At 34.7% G+C, this 22,581-nt stretch overlaps 1 protein-coding gene across 2 annotated transcripts in view; it reads left to right on the top strand.

The window, feature by feature from the left end:
- The first annotated feature begins 414 nt into the window (after positions 1-414).
- The window catches only part of LOC129255758 (disco-interacting protein 2 homolog C-like), a 35,015-nt gene continuing 12,848 nt past the window's right edge, over positions 415-22,581 (top strand). The window contains exons 1-25 of one of the 2 annotated variants that reach the window (XM_054894090.2): positions 415-511; positions 988-1,089; positions 2,640-2,756; positions 3,257-3,466; positions 5,354-5,449; positions 10,691-10,807; positions 10,955-11,031; positions 11,565-11,688; positions 12,156-12,244; positions 12,690-12,800; positions 13,290-13,413; positions 13,750-13,853; positions 14,275-14,442; positions 14,994-15,087; positions 15,656-15,775; positions 16,199-16,313; positions 16,979-16,990; positions 18,377-18,516; positions 18,974-19,110; positions 19,380-19,460; positions 19,856-19,983; positions 20,406-20,490; positions 20,886-20,984; positions 21,426-21,517; positions 22,084-22,237. In XM_054894090.2, coding sequence (XP_054750065.1) covers positions 436-511; positions 988-1,089; positions 2,640-2,756; positions 3,257-3,466; positions 5,354-5,449; positions 10,691-10,807; positions 10,955-11,031; positions 11,565-11,688; positions 12,156-12,244; positions 12,690-12,800; positions 13,290-13,413; positions 13,750-13,853; positions 14,275-14,442; positions 14,994-15,087; positions 15,656-15,775; positions 16,199-16,313; positions 16,979-16,990; positions 18,377-18,516; positions 18,974-19,110; positions 19,380-19,460; positions 19,856-19,983; positions 20,406-20,490; positions 20,886-20,984; positions 21,426-21,517; positions 22,084-22,237 — 2,772 coding nt within the window. In that variant the 5' untranslated portion in view covers positions 415-435. The remainder of the gene's footprint in view (positions 512-987; positions 1,090-2,639; positions 2,757-3,256; positions 3,467-5,353; positions 5,450-10,690; positions 10,808-10,954; positions 11,032-11,564; positions 11,689-12,155; positions 12,245-12,689; positions 12,801-13,289; positions 13,414-13,749; positions 13,854-14,274; positions 14,443-14,993; positions 15,088-15,655; positions 15,776-16,198; positions 16,314-16,978; positions 16,991-18,376; positions 18,517-18,973; positions 19,111-19,379; positions 19,461-19,855; positions 19,984-20,405; positions 20,491-20,885; positions 20,985-21,425; positions 21,518-22,083; positions 22,238-22,581) is intronic. The other variant, XM_054894094.2, reaches the window with a different exon arrangement.

Here is a 22,581-nt window from a genome sequence, read left to right as displayed (position 1 = left end):
GGATTTGTTTTCAGGACTTTGGGTTTTCAAGTTATTCAATTCTGTCATGTTTGCTATTGAGAGGACACCCTGGTTCATTAATCTATCACCAAGGAATTGAAAGTGATTTTGCCATTGAAGGCATTTGTCCTGTTTATTAGAGGCAAGTTTGTGCTTCACAACATTTTCAACATTGGAAGGTTTAATTCATTTTGCAAAATCATTCTTGTACCCAACTATTTGGAGTTTTTTGTCAGTGTACATGAAACTTTTCTCTATTGAATTTATTCTTTGGAAATCAAAGCAAGAGACCATAACAGAACTGCTTCATAAAAACATTTAAAAAATCAACCTCTAATTGATAACTACCAGACTGGATTTGTGTTTTTGGTGAAAGCATAGTGAAAACTGATTTCTTGGACCAAGTCATTAATTGAGGATTTCAGTGTAGAAGTCATGGATTATCAAGTCGCCAGATCGCGACTATCTCATTTCCTGTTGGAAGGCAATGATGAATACATCTTTCAACCAGGTATAGCAGCATCCTCAAGAAATCGAATTGTCAAATCTGGGAAATTTATATGATTTTATATCTTTTGCTAGTTATATATTTCATTGATAAATATTGCTTTCTATTTTCATCTTAAAGGAAACAAACTCTTGACAAATTGGTAAATTGTTTGTTCTAATTAATGCTTTAGGTGCAAGTTCATTACAAATAGTTTGTGACTTAGCCATTGATTCTTGCTTGTGTTAAATTCAATTCATAAGTGATTAGAATTGGCAAATGCCCATTACCATCTATATTTTTGGTTGCTTATATCTCCAGTACTTCTGTGATAATTTTAACAGAATAAAGTTTCTTTCACATCTGCAACCATTGTTATATGTGGATGATTGTGATTTGGCCATTGTTGACAGAGTATGTTTGTATGTTGTCTGAAAGCGTATAAAGCAATAATTTCATTACATCTCTTGATTTTCTTTTCTTTTTTTTTCATTCTGCAGGAGGACCCCCAGATCAAGGTGCTGGTTCAGGAGGGGTGGGGCGCAGAAGTTCAAGGAGTAGGAGGAGAGAACATCATGAACCGGAAACAAGATATAGATCAGGTTTGTCCTCATCTTTTAATTTGCTGACCGAACTTATACCCTATAGAAAGACTCAAATATCCAATTGTAAAAGAGTATAATTTTGTTACCGTTTGCTTCAGATCAGGTTTGTTCCCATCTTTTCATTTGCAGACTGAACTCATACCTTATAGAAAGACTCAAATTTCCAATTGTAAAAAAGTACAATTTTGTAACTGTTTGCTTCTGTTTTGATGATGTATTTTTATCAAATTTGATTTTGAAAAAAAAATGATTTTTTTTTGAAAATAATAGTTTCATTGGATTTTAAAGTTTGAGTGACCTTAGAAATTTAGATTCCTACTACTTAATATATTTTAGGCTGTAGAAAACACATCTTTGTAAGAGAAAGTCCATCCCTGATGATTAAAAAAGAATGTATTTCAAGTTGTATGTCAAATCCATGCTTTCTTTTTGCAAACAGTTATTTGGTCTAATATCTGCATGATTAAATGATATGTCTATGAACCAAGTTTTAACACTACACAGTGTTCCAATTTGCGCGAGGCGTGGGAGTGTACTAAACCCAATGATGTAGGTAAAGGTAAAACTGACGACCGACGTCCGTGACATATAACAATTAAAATATTGCTGTACTTGTTTAGGGGTTCAGTTCAGGGAATACTTGCCAAGGGTAACGTTTTGTTTCCAATACTTGTTAAGGGTAGGGTTTCACATGCCAATATTTGTTAAGGGGTGCATTTTCAGAATATGGAAAATACTTGTTTAGGGTGCTTTTCGAGACCCCATTCACTCGTCAATGGAAGTGCCCCCTCCCCCCCCCCCCCCTGGGCTGCAATAGACAGGCCAATTAATAACTTCGGGGTCGACATCGCGCGGAGGGCAGCGCAGAGTGCTTGTGTACTGCATAGAGGTGGATAAACTTATTTTATCCACCTCTATGGTGGACTGTAATATGACTGACGCTTCAAAAATGGAAACCATATTGCCAAAGCGGAGGAAGAATTCACTGAAAATTTTCCAAATTTCGCTAAGAAATATGCGGCAAATTCCTCACCCACCTCCTGGACTCTGGTAAACCCTGGCAAGCGCAGCATAATTGCATGCATGCACTTAAAGCGTGCACAACAGACGTCAACTTTTTCCCATGTGGCATTGCGAATTTCGGCCTGTCTGCTGCAATCTATAAGTGGCGCACCGTATTGTGAATCCACCGAATTGGACCCAATTTGTTGTGCACAAAGTGGTTTTAGCAATGAAAGTGTTTAGATGATACTAGGAGAATAATACCATCCGTTAGTAGATGAAGAAGTGGATGCTTTCCTGGTTGGTATACCTTCTGAGGCCATATGAAGAGAAGTGAAAAGTACATAGGCCTACATGTAATGTATGTATGTAGTGTTGGAATGTGGAAGTCTGCCAGGTCAACTGCAAGTCAACACTAAATTTATCTTCTAATTATAACTGATGAACTGTTATGATATGATTAGGAACTGTTGGATTATCTTGTTTAATCCCTAATAAGCTTTGCTTGTGTCTTCTCATTGTATTTCATCCTGTACATCTTGTAGATATTCGGGAGGAGGCGGTGAAAGCAGCCCTTGCCAAACACAATGACCTTCAGATGCCCCTACCTTCCAAAAGACATTCGTTGCATGCCAACATTGTTCCCATAGAAACACCACCAGGTCAGTGAACTTTTCTGTGTATTTTATTCTCATGAAACAGGAAGCTAGTTCTTAAGATATTAGTTTACAATATTTTTAGCACTGATATGATACTTTTGTTTTAATTAACATGATCTCTTTCCTTTCCATAGTTCTGTTTTCTGTTGAACTGCCGCACTAAATTGCTCAATAATAACATGATTTTATTGCACTTAGAATAATGAAGACAATCAGTAATGAATAACTAATTTAGGTTTCAATCTCTTTGAAGGTTGTCCATTACATTATGTATGCATTGATCATAAATCTCTCTTACTTTCATTTTACATTTGTTAGTATTCATATCCTCTACTTCAATACACTCTATTTAAATACAGACAATTATACTGCCTTTCTATATTAGTGGTATTAATTTGAACTTGATTTTGAAAAACATGATTTTTATTTTGTGAATCACTCTGATTCAATTGTAGTACATGCTCTGTTCATTTAAAATGTTTCTTCTCCATTTTCATCTTTAGAATCTGAGACAGACGATGATGACTCCATCTCCTCTTCCTCCTCTCATCACACACATGACATTGGGGCAGGGTCTTCCAGCTTCCATTATGTGGGTAGTGGTGAACCTGGTCTTAATCCACATTACCATAGACTACAGCCAGCCAATGGACACGTTACTGGTGGACGAGGGGCTGTGTCCGGTACGAGGGGTCTTGATATTGCAAGCAGCTGTAAGTCAGGATTTTCTTATGTCCAATCAGCAGACTACAACAGACAATCACTTTAAGACGAATCAAATTGATTAACAGAAATTGATTGGTTGGATCTTTAATGAAATTAGACCAAAAAAGGAGAAAGTTATGGATATTTCAAGAGAGCATAAAAATTTAAGACATTGGTTATAACACAGTAAGAGGGGCTCATCCACTTTAAATTTGAGGAGTGGAGAAAATATTATGATTCAGCACTACGTCATTTAGAAATCTGTGCCAAAGGGGAAAAAAAAACTTTGGGGGGGGGGGGGACAGTCATCTTCGAGAATGAATTTACATTCATTCAGATTATCTTCCACCTGTATAGAACTTCTTTAGTTAAAGAGATCAGAAAATTGTATCTACATTCTAAGACCAAAATCTGTTTCTTCCTCTATTATCATCCCAAGCGTATGATTCATTGGATAATGCTTTTGAGTTCAAGAATGTCTACTCCCTTTCAAACTAGTAGAAACAAACAACTTTGGGTGTTTCAAAGTGCTTGTACATATACATGACTCAAAATCTGGGGCAAAGCCTGTTGGGTTTACACTTTTGCCATCTAACACACACACACACAAATAGTCCATCAAGGTGCACTTTGTTATATACAAATGTGGATGTTACATTCCCATATATTGTACAAATCCAGACAACAGCACACAATAGAAAAAACAATGTATTTTTATTCTCAATATTATATTTTAGTTTAAAAATATACTGCTACAATAGTGCATTTAATATTCTCCTGTTTATACTGATTGTATTTTTCTTCCGTCTTTTTTTAAACTGAACCATGAATTGAACATTGAGAAGTTATGCTCAATTACAAGTGATATATCCCATTTCTGTTTTGACAGACTTATATTTCTGTTACATAAAGATAGATGTCAAGAAATGTTATCAAACAACATTTGTTTTTGCTTCTTTAGTAGGTGCCAAACTATCCTAAGAGCAGACAAGGATTTCTGATATCAAAATATTAAACATTACTTTTCTTTATTCCAAGGAGGTAACTTAAGGTACTTTCTCATCCATGGGATATGTGAGAGCTCTTAGTTCAAAGACCATGAGTGCTTTGTGTACTTCATAATTCATTTGTGACTATGATGCCATAAATGCTTTCTTTGAAAACAGGAGACAAAGCAGACAGACAGAATGGAAAGAAATTACATTTGTGTTTGTCTTAAATGATCTTTTCCTCTCTCAATTGCCTTGGGGGTCGCATATACTGAGCCGCACACCCACCCAATAAAGTGCTTCGGCAACTCCTCAGTGCCTATCCTTGAACATTTCCTGTAGGAGAAGACATCCCACATTGGTCAACCTCTAGCCTCCTTTGATTCTTCACATATCCCCCTCAAGTTGAAATTAGTATTAGAAAGAAAATATAACCATTGAATCATTAGGTCTTTACCAAACTCTGTCAAGGTTATTCAGCAATATATTTGGAAAATGAAGATCTAAGCAAATCTTTTCCCCCACCTCCACATCTGTCATAGTTTCTGCTGAATGTTGAAAGAAGCAGGCCATTGCTCATGGCTATATTACACGTAAGACATTCCCGCTGGTATTCAGTATCAGTGATTCCATTCAGGTCTAGTAGAGGACTTTAACAGGATAGATTTCATCAACTTCTCTTTCTTCATCTTAAACAAAGAAGATCCTATTTAATTGTCATTTCATACCCTACATAGCGCATTCCTTTGTGTAATAATATCTATGAGGTAATAAGGGGTTTGAAATGCCCTTGAGGCAAGCTACATCTGTGATATGCTATGTGCATCCCACTGTTTGAGACAAAGCAAAGCAGGTTCAGGTATCATCACTCTACGATTCCTCTGTCCTGATTACGTTAAATCACAGGGTCTGGTGGCGCTGTGCAGCCGCCTCCTGACGTGACGGCAAGCTCGGGTCACATCGCGTACGTTCAGGGAACAAGCAAGCACGCAGACGATTCAGGTGAGTTGCCTTGACTTCCTTTCTTTTTTTTCCCATGATTTCTCCTATTGCTCTCCTTCCTCTCTTAGATTACTTGAGTAGCAACAAGGAATCTCTCTCAGCTAAGATGAGTAATCCAGTGTGCTATCACTATAACAACATGTGTTTGAAGTTGTCATTAGGAAAATAATAACTGGGGGCTGCATATCACTGATAAGCAGTTTGGAAGTTTCAGCGTTGAGTGGAACTTACAAATTCTATTTTAGCATAAGAAAGCTTCATGTCTGTGGAATGAATTATTCCAATATGAGGTACACTTAAGAACTATCATGCTTCATGATGTTTTATGGTATGACTGCAAAAATGCACTTAACCTTTTATCAATCAAAGTGCTATTGTTTTGCATATGCACCTGTCGGCATGTGGACAGCAATATCCTGTTATGTTCATGGAGAAATTGTTGAGGTTATTTTATATAAGATTTTTTTAAAATCAGTTTCTGTTTATTATTTGATAAGTTTAAAATTTGAATAATTTATCAGTTTTCAGAGATGTCAACAAGACCAAATAAACATGCAAGAATTCGGGCCTGGGTATTCCTTATTTTTATGTAGATATTTGTATATTACACAGACTATAGTGTGAATATTGTTTAAATGATTGACTACAAGTACAGGCCCTACAGGGTAAATGATTTGTTGAAAGGCCCTGAAGTACAGAGAAGAAATTAGTAATTTCCTAGACCATTTAAGAATGGCCCAGATGATTCATAAACAAATACATGTTTGCAGAGAACCCTCTTTTCCACCTAAAACACTGCACCAAGGACAGTAGTAACAAACTGGATGCATATGTAGGCTGGAGAATAAATGCCATGCTTTTTGTCTGAGAGATACATGTACAAAGGCATTGAGAATTGTTAAAAGATTAGCATTCACCATGGATGAGACACAGATTTGATTTGGTGGGACTACACATTGTTGCACCAAATTATGCATGGAGTCGATGAAGTGTTCATGCAGTGTCTTTAAGAACAAGTCAAAGAGCCTCTAAAGAGAGTTTTAGTTCGCCCTGTGTTTCCTGAGCGAGGTGGGCTGCCATCCGGCTCAGGATCCCCACGTTGTCACGGATACTGGATGTTCAAAGGGAAGACACAGAGCGATGAATGTGTACAGTGGTGTGTGAATGCTGTTTGAACATTTCAGGAAGGTGCCAACGGTATTCATTAATTGACGTTCTCTCTTTGAGGAGGATAAATACATTGCTATTCATTATGGAGTGTTCTTGTGCATTTATGTAAGTTCATGGAATTTCAGCAAAATAATAATGTCCATATATATATAGTGCAGTTACTATACTCTAGGCAAGGTTAATATATGTATATCGCACCAAGGGCCTGTTGCATGAAGGGTTGAGATCGAATGAGACTTGATCTACAACCAATCAGAAGTGCACATTTCTGACTTACGTTTGATTATTTGAGTTGTGTTCAAACACAACGCTTTCTGCAACAGGCTCCTTAGAGGTTTATTTATAAGACTTTTCTTCTGTGTATGAATTTTCTGTGCTTGTAATTATCGTAGAATAATGTGAGTATAGAAGAATACATTATTCTTGAAATATTATTTTCTGAAGTTGTTAGGTCATGGTAACTTTATCCAGTATTGTAAATTTTGGGCTAAAGCCGCTTGAATGGTTTACAACAGGTATGTGAAGAAAATAAAGAGTAAACAACTATGTATGAAGCTCGCTTTCCATATTACTTTTCAGGATATCTACCTTTGAATTTGCATGTAATTCAAGTTGTTTTTATGAGCATTTTGGTGTGTGCTGATATCGGATACTTGTTACATGTATGTAGGGAAGCATACTGCTTAGTGAGAAAAAGTACAGGAAGGGGCGATTTTCTAGGGATTTCATTGTCCAAGGTTAAGAGAATGAATAACCTGCATTAATCTTCTTTTCTCATAGGAGAGAGACCTCTTTAGGATTGTTGCTGGCAGTTTGTCACACTCTAAAATGATGACTCAGATTTTAGAGGCTTGTATTTGGAGATATTAAAAGATGATTTTGAATTCCAATTAATGTAAAAAAATTTAATCAAGGCCCTTTCTTCATTGTTTGGGTTTGTGCTGATATATCATGGCAACTTTTTGTGTTTCAAAATTTAAATCAACTTTGAGATGCTTGGAGCATAATCGATACCAGTGTGTCTCTACCCCCCCCCCCCCCCCCCTTCCCTCCTTTGTTGAAAGGGGTGTATTGTTTTTATTTTATTATGGCACACAGACACACACTCAAACATGCAAACCCATTCAAAGTGGTCAGGTCATTTCTAATAAAATGGAAGTTAACACAAACATTTATATACAGGTAAGATAAAATTGTCTTTGGTCTAATATTTTGTTATGAGGTTATCGCTGCAAAGTCCATGCACACACACACATTGAAGTAATAACCTATACTCTCTAAGCTGAACACAATAAAAAAGTTTGCCAGTAATATATACATAAAAAAATGTCTGTTTCTTTGTGCGTAAATGAATAAAGAACAAGGTCTCTCTCAGTGGCATATCTAGGGAGGGGCAAGGAGACATTTGCCCTGGGCACAAAAAAAAGAGCAAAAGCAACTAGTAAAAAAAATGAAAGTTGTAATGTGATGAAAAAGCAAGGGGTGTGATTTCAATGCTAACCATGGCATCATAATATTCCACTAGTCTGATATACATGTACTGTAGTTGGTATTTGCATAAAGCCCAAAAATACTGTTTTTCCCCAGATATACCATTGGTCTCACTTATATCATGAAATCGGTCTCCGTAAGGATTTTGAAGATCATATTATGAACTACAGATTCTCAAGAATTATTGATGACATTTAATGAAATATTCTGTTGTACTTGTTTCTAAAATTACAATGAATTTCCTGCAATCAAGGTCCGGAGAATCAGTGGAATTCATCTATAATTGTCTATGGATCTATTAAAGATTAGTAACAGCCTCATGGAGGAAGGAGCTGTTGGATGAAGGAATTTATTCAGATACCCCTTTCACATAAAAATGGACCCAGCTCATCTGGATTCTATTACAAACCTTAAAACTGACAATAACTTAAAACAAGAAAATTAGCCTTTGCGGGGAAACTGATTTTGTTTTTGAGGATAATTGATTGATTTTGCTATTAAAATTTTGCCATTACTGTGAAATTTTAGTGTTTGTGGTAAGAATATATTTTGTTTTGTTACCTTGTTTTAAAGAGGTACTCCAGGCTGAAAATAATATGACTTGAACAGGTTAAGAAAAATCAGACAAACAAGCATGGAAAATTTGATCAAAATCGGACAAGGAATGACAAAGTTTTTAATATGGCATTTTAAAGATTTGCATTATTCCGGTGAAACAGTTCTAGGCATGTCTTCATGAATATTCAATGACCAAACTGATGATGTCATATCCCCACTTGTTATTTTGTATTTTATTATATGATATTTCATGTAGGTTAATTTAATTTTTTCCTTCTAGAACCAAAAATATTGGAATAACTGATTATTTGCATTAGATATGCACTGCAACCTTAATTTCATTACAGGGGAGACATATCCTTCACACATGTATGAAAAAATGAAACATTTATGATTTCATGTAATAACATAAGAAAAGGGAAAGTGGGGATGTGACATCATTAGTCCATCTAATGAATATTCATGACATCGTACATATAACTGTTTTCACAATATATTGCTAAACTATATAATGTAATAACTTCGCTATTTGTTTTCAGATTTTGAAGACAATTTTCAGCATTTTGCTCTTTGAATTATACTCTATTTCTTTTTTTTATCAAATTTTTCAGCCCGGAGCATCCCTTTAAGTAATCTTTGGCTTTAAACTTTTACTTACATCCTTTTCAGAATAAACCTGTAGTTAACAGAACAATCTCTTTTAAATTGGATGCTGTAAATCATCTTGTTTTCTCACTTGGAATTTAAATAATTTTGTGGACTGATCCTAACAGGCCCTTCAAATTTTTACAATTGAGATGTTACAAATAGAATGATCCCTAGTGTTTGATTGATCAAATTGGCATGACCAAGTGAAAATGTGAACAGGGCAAGTTTACCACATTCAAGGTTACAGATTACATGTATTATGATTGTTGAATAAACAGTAAATTCATATATCAGCTCATATTGAATTGAGGAGTGCAGATAGCAAGGTGTGTCTTACGTTTCTTTAAAGCTTTGGTAAGATTAAGATTTTTTTCTTATTAAAGAATGTTTATTTAAGATAATGCAAGAATCATATTAGATGCAGTATGACAATATTTTTAATAGTTCCATTTCATCAACCCAGAAAACATTGCATTATGTAGAATCAGATATTACTGTTAAGGTGTTATCTTTGGATTATGATTATAAAAACAGCAGTTTGTCATAATTTTAATTTTGTTTCATTCATTTGTGTCTTTTTTTTAATTAGTAATATTGATATTAATAAGTGATATGAGAGAAATGTTTGAATTTTGATTGACTGATATCGAGAATTAGGAGCAAATATTAAACATGCATTGTTGCTGTTATACAACAGTACTTTAAAACTGAATATGAATCTGCCTTTTGTTATAGTTGATCATATGCATGATATTCAGGTGATGTACCAGTAAGTTATGCCTGGTAATCATCCAAACAATTGTAAATCTCTTCAATACCTGTCATGTAGGCTGCATTGAATAAATTATCATTGATGGTCCCAGGTGCACTTGGTAGTGTGACTCATACAATGTATCAATATATTATCATATACACATCCATGTATGTACATGTAGTGGTGTACATATTGTAACCAGTTATATTCATCTTTTTGTGGGTTTGAAATACACAAATGAGAGTGAATAAAATCAAGTTTCATGGACAACAGATAATATATTTGACATTCTGGAAGTTCTTGTTGAAAATATTAAGATATCTTGGAGGTGGGACAAGGCGTGAAATAGTCCTAGTTTTAGTTCAATTTTAATAAGTATTAAATTCACATTTGATATGGTAGAACAAACTATTGATATTGAAATGAGCATGCTTATTTCTACTGTTTGATAACAAAAAATTATAAATCTTGGTTGAAAAGCAAATAGAAGTGCCTAACAACAAGGTACCTGGCTCACAGGATCTTAGAGGTTAAAGTGCCATTTCTACAACAATAAGTACTTAATCATCTTCATTTACGCTTACTTCCCCCTCCCCAATATCCTCTCTCATCCTCTACAGGGTCGATGGTGAACAGTAAGGTGTCTGCAAAGATTCAGCAGCTTCTAAACACACTGAAGAGACCTAAGAGAAAACCACTACAAGAATTCTTCCAAGATGAAGAAGAAGAATTAGAAGGTAAACATTCATTTCTATTCTACATGGTGATTGTTATATACTGGGCCATCACCTGTGTGATAAGCATATATTTTTAAAGGTACATTAGCAACCATGAACAAAACTTAATATTCATATTGTATTTTTGGGGTTTTTATTCTTCATCAGCTGCAAGCGAGATGGATCCCAACGCACCCCAGCCCGAGGGTAATACAATCACACCTGCCATTGGAGAACAGCTAAATGTAAGTGGAAATGACATTGCAATTAGTAGATGATAAGCATAGCCGTAAATATGCAAACAGTGATGGGGTCGTGGCGGTGTTGGTGGTGATGACAATGATGACAACGATGATGCTGATGATGGTGGTGATGGTGGTCATGAAGGTCATGATGATTATAAAGATTTTGATGGCAACTATGACACCAATTATTAAATTCCTAATCATGATAAAAACAATTATTAAAGTCCTGGTCATGATATGATATGGTGGTGATACCCGGAAATGGCAAAAATGGTGGTGACAATGAAAATAATACCGTTTCCACCTGAAAAAAATACATTGATTGGGTATTAATTAACCCTAAAATGATACATTTTTGAGACTGTAAATTTTGCACATGAATAAAGTAGATCTATATCAATATTTGGGAATCCTAATTCATCTATACAATAACACTCCACCAATCTTTCTCACCAGTCATCACCTATCTATAAACACAATTATTTGCCCTCATCTGAATCTATCATCTTTCATTAACTTCATCCTTGATACAGGTACCGACAGGCTTACCCAGGAATTTAGAGGCGGCAGTCCAGAGATACGGCACTGCAACCCCCAAGGTTCCTATCATCTCATCACTAGATGCCAATGGCAAAGTACATTTCCAGCTCACTTATGGTAAGCCACATGTAATTAGGATAATCTGATTTATTTGTTTTGAATGTTAGGTGAAGAACTTAATGCATTGTTATGATAAAATTTGCGGAATGTGTTGATCTGTTCAAATGAAAAAGTTATAACCATTTCCCATGATTTGTAAGTGTAAAACTAGAGAAAAAAATAATATGTTTTCTAATACATCTTTATTTTATATTTGAATGTTTTTCATCTTCAAATGCATATATTTAATTGAAAAATATACTACTTATGATATCTTGATTATTCAAGTATCTTACTGAACAGTTTTAAATAATCATGCTAGTGATTGATAAGTAAAAACTAGTTACTTGATTAGAATAGATTGGTGGGGGGTGGCAATGGGTAATACTTCCATGGCCATATTTTGATATTGCATAAGAAAAAATGCTTGTGATTATCAATCATTCTGTTTTATTTTTCCCTACTCTGATTTTATTTTTCTACAGGAAAACTTCTCAGCCGAGCAAACAAAATTGCTTATTTCTTGCTGAACAAATTAGGTGGAAAAGAACCCATACTGAAATCTGGGGACAGAGTAAGTTCTACCTTCTTAAAACAAATCTAAGATATTGTTTGAACCTACATGTATACACACTTGATTCATCAATTATTGATTTTGTTTTTGTAACCTGCATATCAACATCTATCGTAGTAACACAAACTGAATTAAAATCATGTAAAAACTGGAAAGAGTAGAGAACAAATTTGAGCATCCAAACTTGTTTCAAATGAGGTAGAATGGTAATTGCACTAGTTAAAGGCAAATGATATTGAATGATATTCAGGCATTTCAATTATATTGCATGAAATGTAGGTTGATAAGTTACTTTCTTCACAAACATTGCTGTTGTTGAGTGAGCATAACAAATGCATTTAAAATTTATTTCCCAGTTTCTGCAGCAAAACAAAATTAAAATTTTCTTTTGAGTTATCCATCTTTCTCTGAATATTCATCCATATTTTTCTTTTCTTTGTTTTAGGTGGCGCTTGTATATCCCAACTCAGACCCAGCAGCATACGTTTGTGCATTTTATGGCTGTCTCTTTGCAGGGATTGTACCAGTTGCAATAGACGTACCAGTCACTAAAAAGGTAAGTGCTCACAAATAACGATATTATTTACCTCTATGATTGGAAAGTATGATATTTTTAATGAGTTATAAAATATGCTGAGGGAGTAAGTATATAGAGTAAATATCTTTCATGTTAAAAGCACTTAGAAGCATAATGTAGTAAGCTCTATATAAATGTAACTACTATTATTATTGTAATGAATGATTTTAGATCACCTCAAAGTCATAGGAATGAATCAATCTTTTGTTTAAATATGCCTCTTGACTATTGATCTAAGTCACCTAAAATAAACTATGGATTCGTGCACAACAAGCACAAATAAAGTTCTCTGACAAATACACATATTGGACCTTTTCTAATGGTACTTTTTAAATCAAGTATAATTGATGCATGGTATCTGCATAAATTGTGATTTCAAATAATCTTTGTGAATTTTGGCCATCCATGAATAACATTTGTTGTGTTTACTTGTTTCTTCACTTCTTGGACTGTGTCTATCTCTTCTAGGATGCTGGTAGTCAACAGATTGGTTTCCTACTAGGAGGTTGTGGCATCTCTGTTGCCTTGACAACCAGTGCCTGTCTCAAGGAGCTACCGAAGACACAATCAGGGGAGGTGTCCAGATTCAAAGGTAAATGTTTCAGGTATTTGAAGAGAATTTTAAGAGAAAGCACTTCAGATTCTTCAGGAATATAGGACTGTAGGATAAGTGTGTTTCTGATAAGGTGATCCATTTTGGGGATCTTTCTACATTGGTTGCAATTTGTCCATCTCCACTGTTACCACATTCTCATGATTGTTGTTACCACATTCTACATTTAGGCTTTTTAATTTGAGGCAATTTCAGAGATATATTGCCATCAACAGCATTATAATTATCAAATACTTATTCATTTATAGACTGCTGCTTCCATGCACTATTGATGAACCATTATCAAATAATCAAATTTCACTGTTTCTTCTCTAGGTTGGCCGAAGCTTGCATGGCATGTAACAGAACACCTCTCAAAACCTCCCAAGGATTGGCAGATCCCACCCCGTCCTGCAGATGATATGGCTGCATATATTGAGGTAAGATATGAGAGATGTCAGGTTCTGTTGATTGAACAGTTCAACCTTCTGTCCAGTCATTGCTTTTTAGAAAGTCACTTGCATGGAACATGGGTTTAGATATATGGTCTTATGTTTTTTAATAGATTCACTTCCCCTTTCAACAATAGGCTGGCTGCTCAAATATGTGACAGTGATATGGAATGCATTTTTACCTTAGAAGATGTTTGTATGTGAGCATTTTTTATTACAAACAATATGAGATTCTGTGAGATTTCAGATAGAATTCTGTAGAGTGTGTATACTGACATACATCAGTTGCAGATGTCCATTGTGAAGCGGCCTTGATCATGGTTGTCTTGATACAAGTCAAAATAAGACAATATTATACCTTGTATGATTCTAGAGATATAAAAAAAATGCCTTTCTTTTCATCTCTCAGTACACAACGGACAACGAGGGCAGTGTGATGGGTGTGACGATTCCAAGACGGTCGATGGTTTACCACTGTCGGACGTTGACAGTTGCTTGTAGCTATGGAGAAGGAGAGACCATGGTGAACGTCCTGGATTTCAAGAGAGATGTAGGATTATGGCATAGTGTACAAGCTGTAAGTATAGACAACACTCGTTTATCTTGAAGAGCCATTGTACAATCTGATCTGCTTCAGGTACCTGCACAGAAAGACTGCATTTAATTGTGCTTCTTCAACAGTACTTTTTTTTCCTTGAAGGGAAAACATAAATCAAACACAGAGGTGTGGCAAGCAATGAATGAAATAAAGTCACTATTTGCATAATACTCATCCATATCTAACGGATGAAATACAAAGGCATTACTATAGTCCCAGCATGCATGTAATTACTGGACAGATGAAATGAATATTCAGATTTTGTTTTTTCAAATAAATTTGAGGTAAAGCAGACATTATCAAATGAAAGTCTGAACATCTAAAGAATTGGAGGGGGTACACTATTAAAAAAAATACATTGCCTGTATGTAGGACAGACCATGTCTATTACGATGACCTTCTTTGTCTCCTTTGATCACCGTCAATAAACAAAGGCTGCTGTTTCTTTTCTGTCAGTTGTGTTCAAGACACAGAATATGTCAATGTAATGATTGACTTCATCACAATTATCTCTTTTTGTTTTCATCCAGAGTGTCTTCAATGGGATGCAAGTATATTTTGTTCCTTACTCACTCATGAAAGTAAATCCAGCATCATGGATGCACATTGTAACCAAGTACAAAGGTAAGAATTCATTCAATTCAATTCTATCTTTATTTATTCAGGCATGATATTCTCCAGACTAAAATCAGAATTACGACTTTTCTTGTCATGATTTTTTTTTTTTTTCCTTCTATTTTTTAATGTTTTTTTTAAAATATTTTTTTTTACATGAAATCCTTTATCCAAGAACATCTCATACTGTTTTTTTCATTTTATAAGTCAAATGATAAAACTATAATGTGCGCATATAGCAGGGTGCATTATAATGTCCAATACAAAAAAAGGGATTTCACATATATAATAGTATCACGCTTATCATTACCTCTTCAAAGTTTTAACTGAGGTTTTCTATTTGACTTGTTCAAACCTTCTTTGTTTCTGTATCAGAATTTGCTCTCAAATCCAGACTGATGATTGGAAATTTTAAAGAAAATAAATGAAGAAGGCCCTTCAGTTGTAATAGGAGTAAATCCAAATTTAGAAATTGATTTTTACTCAGAGCTATCACCTTTCTTCACGCATTGGCTAATTTGACACATAATCAACCAATTATTGGAATCCTTTTTTTTTTCTGTTTTGTTTTCTACAGCCACCCTTGCCATTGTGAAATCAAGAGACATGCACTGGGGTCTGATGGCCCAGAAAGAACACAAAGGAATCAACCTGAACTCATTAAGAATGCTTCTGGTTGCTGATGGAGCTAACCCTTGTAAGTCTCATATCAATCACTTGTCAACATGCTTTTGGTACATGAAGAATCAAAAAATCAAATGACGATGTTGGAACTGAACAAAAGTACAGAAATAGGGAAACAGGGGAGAGGGGGTTTAAGAAATGCTTTGAAAAGAAAAACAATGCAATGTGCCCATTTCAATTTTTTTCCTCTTTTCTCCAGAAATAAATGAAGATCTTTGACCTTGCTGGATAGAATTATTTGTAATACTACAACTTGCGGAAAATCAGACTTATTTGAAAATAATGACATTATCAAACATGAAAGGTTACAAGTCATATAACACTTCTGAAAAGAAGGAAGATATGGGTCATGATAAGGATGTGTTGGGCTGTGCTATTGGCAGAGTAATTTGGACAGATTAAACCCTTTTTATTCCTTTGTTTCTCCTCTTTTTAGGGTCCCTGTCATCATGCGATGCATTCTTGAGTACTTTCCAGAGTAAAGGTCTCAAACCTGAAGTGTTATGTCCGTGTGCTTGTGCTGCAGAGGCTCTCACAGTCTCAATACGAAGGTAAGTCAAACCCTCCCTCCAAAACAAATTGAGAATAAATAGTTGCTGCTGAGAGATTTGGTGTCAACTATTTCCTAGTGAACATTGGTTTCTATAACACCCTCTTAGCTCACATCAAATGATAGTGAAAATGGGTGTCAAATGTTTCCTATTGAATATCGGTTTCTATCTCACCCTTTTAGCTCATATCAAACTGGTGATAATTTCCTTCTCAATCTCATAAGCTTTTTCTTCTTTTCCTCTTCTTGTTCCATTTTTACAATCAAACTTTTTGGCTGATTCATGTATAAATGTATAAAAGTCACATTTTCACTTTTTCTTCCTTGTGTAGTCTGTCTACTTTTATTTCACTTCATTATATATTAATCTTTTACCTTTTTCTTGATATTTTCAATTAAAATCAATATCAAAATATTTTCAAATATTTTTGATACCCCCAAAAGATTGTTTCATCACAATTGGCATCTCAATACCTTTTAATAATATATCTTTCACAGAGAATTAAAACCCAGACAGTATTGATACTGTAGTCATAAAATCTGAATTTTGGTTTGATATTTATAGGTCATTGTTCATGACCTTTCTTTGCTAGTTCGTTAATGAATTCTGAAACCATGTTTAGACAGTCAGTCTCATTCTCTTTGTTTTCATTTGTTTGTCAACAGTGGTAAATTTTGGTAAGCAAATTCTTCTGTGTGAGCTCTGAACTTGATTTAACTATTTGTTTGTGTGTTTGTCATAACATTAAAACCCATGCATCTTCTGTTACAATGCAGACATGGCCAAGGCCTGTACAAGTATGAAAATTTGTGATTCCTGTCTATATTCCTCTAAAATTAATATATTTTACTCATTTGGACATTAGGTTAACCATTATTCCTCAAGCTCTTTAAAGAAAGGCATGTTTTTCTTTCCTGAAATCCTGATTCATACTTTCTTCCATGTTGAGATGTTATTGAAGGCATGTAGTTATGCCCCTGGCAAAATTAATTATTAAACCCAATGAAATTCCTTTGATAAGAGACAATAACAAAAGTTTGTCTGCTACTCAAAAGATATGCCAGTGTGCATGCTTTGAGTTAAACCCAAGCTCATGTTATAGAATGCTTTTATTGAATACAGGTTACACATTGACATACATAGTTTGAACATTGATATTGTTGAACATATTTCACATTGAACATGCTATATTACTTGAGATGTTGATAGAAAATGGATTCGGCAGGATGACATGTTTGATGTTTACTATTTCAATCTCATAATAGGAATTATGAAGAGAAAGCTGTGTGATAGTTGACTTACCCATAAATTGAGCATGGAAGGAATCTATACAGTTTATTGTAGAAAGGATTACTACTATTTACTAATTATTTGAAATTGACACAGGAAAATTAAAACAAAGGATTGTCCTACATTTGCACACATATCAGAATGTATATACTCTGTCACTTGGTACTAAACATCTTAAGCACAGCACTTCCTATTTACAATACTGATATTTGTGATTGGGTAACATGGGTATGTGGTTTTGAATGTGATATCTCACCAGATAAATATGAGCACAGACTAACACTTCAAAGAACATCATACATGTAGTATATCAAAATCTAAAATTGCATTCTATATTTGCCTGGTCAAATTTGGCAAAGCATGAAAATTTGTTTCAATGTTATTCGATTTGAGTTGATGGTGTTTTTCAACTATGATTTACCCCCCCCCCCCCTCTTTCATTCATTTCCTGAATAAAACATATTTGGTGCTAATAAAAGAAGATAATGAAACAAAAGAGAGAAGCTTATTTCTATCCATATTTAAGTATACATCAGTCATAACCAGTTGAAATCAAGTATTGCCCTATAATGCATCAAGCAAGGGGGAAATTGTTTCTGGGATTGAAAACGGGGGATATTAGAAGGAAAAAGGATTAATAACAGGTCTCCATTGATGCTGTCTACTTATTTTTGTCTGTATCATCGGCTGTCTTTCTTACTACATTTTCCCTCCAATATTCTCTACCATAATTTTTCATCACATCTATGTATTCTGTGTTGTCATGGTAACAGGCCTGGTAAGACCGGTATGACAGCATCAGGTCGAGGGGTGTTATCGATGGCTGGTCTGTCGTATGGTGTTGTCAGGGTGGATACAGATGACAAACTCACATCATTAACGCTGCAAGATGTTGGAGTAGTCATGCCAGGAGGTGAGCTTGAATTCACAAAAATAATAATAGGCATCTTAATAGTGCATCTATCTAGACATAACCTATTCCGAAACACGATACTATTATTAAGATTTACATTAGAACCTCATTTAATACAGATTTTGTGGTGTAAGTAGCATGAATTTAAGCCTTTTTGTATGTGCATGCACCTTTAATTAATTCTAAACCAGAAACAAATCTCTAAGAGTGAAGTAGAGTTCTCTATAACGGTTGTGGTCTTCACAAAGACTATAACTTGATTGAAATAACTTTTAGCTATGGAAGGCATTTTCTTCATTGATTGATGTCACCATCATGCTTGAAATTGCTATTTAAATTATGATTACAATTCTACATATTTTACATCGAGATACTACCAGTGAGAGAAGTGGCAAATTCATGTCATCATTTTGGTTTCCATTTTCATTTGTACCATACATTTGTTTGTTTGATATAGCTGCTATGGTTGTAGTGAAGATTGATGGTCCACCAGTCCTGTGTAAGACAGATGAGATTGGAGAACTGTGTGTCTCATCAGAATCAGTCGGAGGATCATTCTGGGGTCTGAAGGGAAAGACTAATGCTACATTTAATGTAAGTGATCATGTTCTTACACGGATGAATGGTGGTGATTTTTACTTGACTGCTAAGAGAGCATGAATGCTTGTAAGCAAGCAACTAGAAGGCTGACGGCTTAAGGTCCTCTCCGTATGTATATGTAATGAACTTATATCATTAATGCTGGAAAAAGCAGGTATGCCAATTTGTAATGTGGCATTCAATACATTCTGTTTTGGCATAATTGAACCATGTGAGATTATGTTAGTTTATCAAGTATGTTTCATTTGTTTTATGAATATCAGGTGACAGCATTAACGGACTATGAGCAGCCAATCAGTGATCAGCACTTTGTTAGGACAGGACTGCTTGGTTTCCTTGGACCTGTAAGTTCTTACTTCCTTCTTCATTTTTCTTTTTTCAATGTTTGGAACTGGAATATTGTTTTTCGAAATTTTTCTTGTTGATTTTTCCCGTTTATTTCATGATCTTAATTCAAAGGATAGAATTCATTGTCCATGATTGATGTTTTCCTTGTATATTTCTTCCATCCTTAACTTGATATCATCAATTTTATGGTATTTTCCTGGGATTCATGATTAGGAACGTTGTAAAGTGTTGGTTGGAGAATCAGCAAAGAAGATGTTATAAAGGTTTCCAACTAGAATTGACTAGACAGCTGTCCTAGAAATTCAAGGGAAAATATTAAAAATGTAGAAATATACTTCTGCCATATCAGCACTCCACAAACACATGTTTATCTCTTTTTTCTTATTTTCAGGGTGGACTAGTGTTTGTTTGTGGTAAGGTAGATGGTTTGATGATCATCAGTGGTAGAAGGCATAATATGGATGACATCATAGCTACTGTACTGGCTGTTGAACCACTCAAATTCATCTACAGAGGGAGGTACGTTCAACTCATTCACTTTGGGGTCATTTTTGTTTATCATATCCTCTTGTGTCAAATGGGTTAGTGGTCATTATTTAATGTAGATCTAAGAATTGTTGTATTTAAAGGGGATTCAATGAAATAAGTTCCAGTGATAACAACCCTTATGCATAAACTTCTCATTAAGCCAAAATTAAATAAATAAGTAACCCCAAACCTAACCATAGCCATAATTCCCAATCTGGACAATATTCTGAACCAAAAACATCCAGAGAAATTAAGACAAGATCAATTGCTGTAGGAGCACATGAAGGGACACCAAATGAGGGATAGTTTATCATTATTGCTCCTTACATATCTTGAATTATTTATGACAAAAAAATTGATATTTTTCTGTTACAATATGTATTCTTTACAAGTTGACTTGTTTCTTCCAACAGAATTGCAGTGTTCTCGATAAAAGTCCTAAAGGATGATAGGATAATCATCATTGCAGAACAAAGACCAGAAGCATCAGAGGAAGAGGTAATACACCCCCCCTAACTCCCCTCACTATATCAATTGTACATTCTTTGGTGCTGTAACTTGGAAATAAATGATTGAAATAAGTGTAATTGTAAGTCTGGCAATTCTGATTCAAATGATTGACATGAAGTATTGATATTGATTTGTATGTTTTGTTAAACCCAAGTCTTATGGTAATATCTTTGATATGGACCAATTCATTCATTCATTATGATAAGAGTTAGTCTCAATTAATCACTGTTTAATTTATTAACTCACAAACCATAAAAATTGTTTGATTCCAAAATATGTTTATCAGATATTTAGATTAAAGAATACATCATAATATTAGGGCTATATTTCTATATAAAAAATGATAATGCACCACTTGTCCTCCCTCCTTCCTTCCTTCCTAGTGTTTCCAATGGATGAGTAGAGTACTACAGGCTGTGGATAGCATTCATCAAGTTGGAGTGTACTGTCTGGCCTTAGTTCCTCCAAACTCACTCCCCAAGGTAAGATCACATCTATATCAATAATTGTTTCAATTTCCTAATAAAGTATATCACAAATTGGTGTGGAGCTTTGCAACTGAAATCATCTCAGCTCCCAAAATGAGATATTATGAATGTCTCTTAGCATAATGATGATAGGATCGTGGCATTGATAATATCCTAGATAGAAAAACACACACTGTCACCTACACTTGGGATACCAAATGAATTAATAAGGTTTATAATACCAGTGTCTCTGTGTATAATTTTCAGGCAGATTATGAGGCATGTTTACTTTGAAGCATGTTCCGTTTATTAAAAAGTCATATTTTGTTCATTATTTTTTACTTGTGTCATATGATGATATCCTCATTGCCAAGGTCCATATGTTTTACAGTGGATTTAAAATATGATATAAGAGTCTATGTCTCTTGATTGTTTATGTATTTTATTTTGTTTTAGACTCCTCTTGGAGGAATCCACCTGTCAGAGACCAAACAGAGATTCATCAATGGAACACTTCATCCTACCAATGTACTCATGTGCCCTCATACGTAAGTAGATGAATTTATCCATCGTGTCGTATATATCTAACGTTTGATTTGGTTTCAATTTCTTTCATTCATACAAATCTTCAAGAAATTTGTGACAATCTGGTTGAAATTTAAGTACATGTATCTAGACCTATCTTTTTCAATTCTTGATAGCTTTTATAAGTAAGTTTGTGTGTATTGAGCATTAAATGGATAGCTAACATCATAGTTTATGAGAGAGAATGGTAGACAGATAGATAGAGGAATCAATCTTATGAAAGAAATAGAATGAAAGATAGTTATGTTGATAGGAAGATGGTTGGTAAAGGATTAATGGGTGGCAGGATAGATTGATGGAGGCTTAGATAGATGGATGGATGGATCACCTGCAGAATACTGCTGATGAAGATAAGAAGAAACCCCACCCCATAATTCTTTTTTAAATTTTTCATTAAGCTTACTGGATTGTCCATGTACAGAGCCATGGGAATTACAGAATGTCGGAATTGACTGGTTAAATACATCAAATCTCCATGTACTGGTCCGTGATTGCATGTGTTATCAAATGATTTTATTTTTTAATATAGGTGTGTGACCAACCTTCCCAAGCCAAGGATAAAACCTACAGATGTTGGTCCTGCATCAGTGATGATGGGAAACCTGGTAGCAGGATCAAGGATAGCAGGAGCATCAGGGAGAGAGATTGGAACATGGGATGAAGATACAGAAACATCAAGAAAGGTCAGATAATAATTATGATGGTGATGGTGATGATGATGATGATGATGATGACGACGATGATGATGATGATGATGATGATGATGATGATGATGATGATGATGATGAGGATGATGCTGATGATTAGGGTGATGATGATGAAGATGATGATTATGGCGATGTTGATGACAATGACTACGACGATGATGGTGATGATGATGATGATGATGGTGATGATAACATTTGTAATGCATCTGTATTCATCATGAGAAGATTCCTATGATACAGTAAAGAAAGGAAGTAAATAGATATGCTATGTAAAATGTGGTTAAGAGTTGCATTTGCTGGAAATCCTTTCTGAATAGCCA

This window comes from Lytechinus pictus, chromosome 1 (assembly GCF_037042905.1).
Source record: "Lytechinus pictus isolate F3 Inbred chromosome 1, Lp3.0, whole genome shotgun sequence".
In the NCBI taxonomy this organism is placed as follows: domain Eukaryota; kingdom Metazoa; phylum Echinodermata; class Echinoidea; order Temnopleuroida; family Toxopneustidae; genus Lytechinus; species Lytechinus pictus.
The sequence above is the reverse complement of the archived record's forward strand: the minus strand, read 5'-3'. Positions and strand labels throughout refer to the sequence as shown.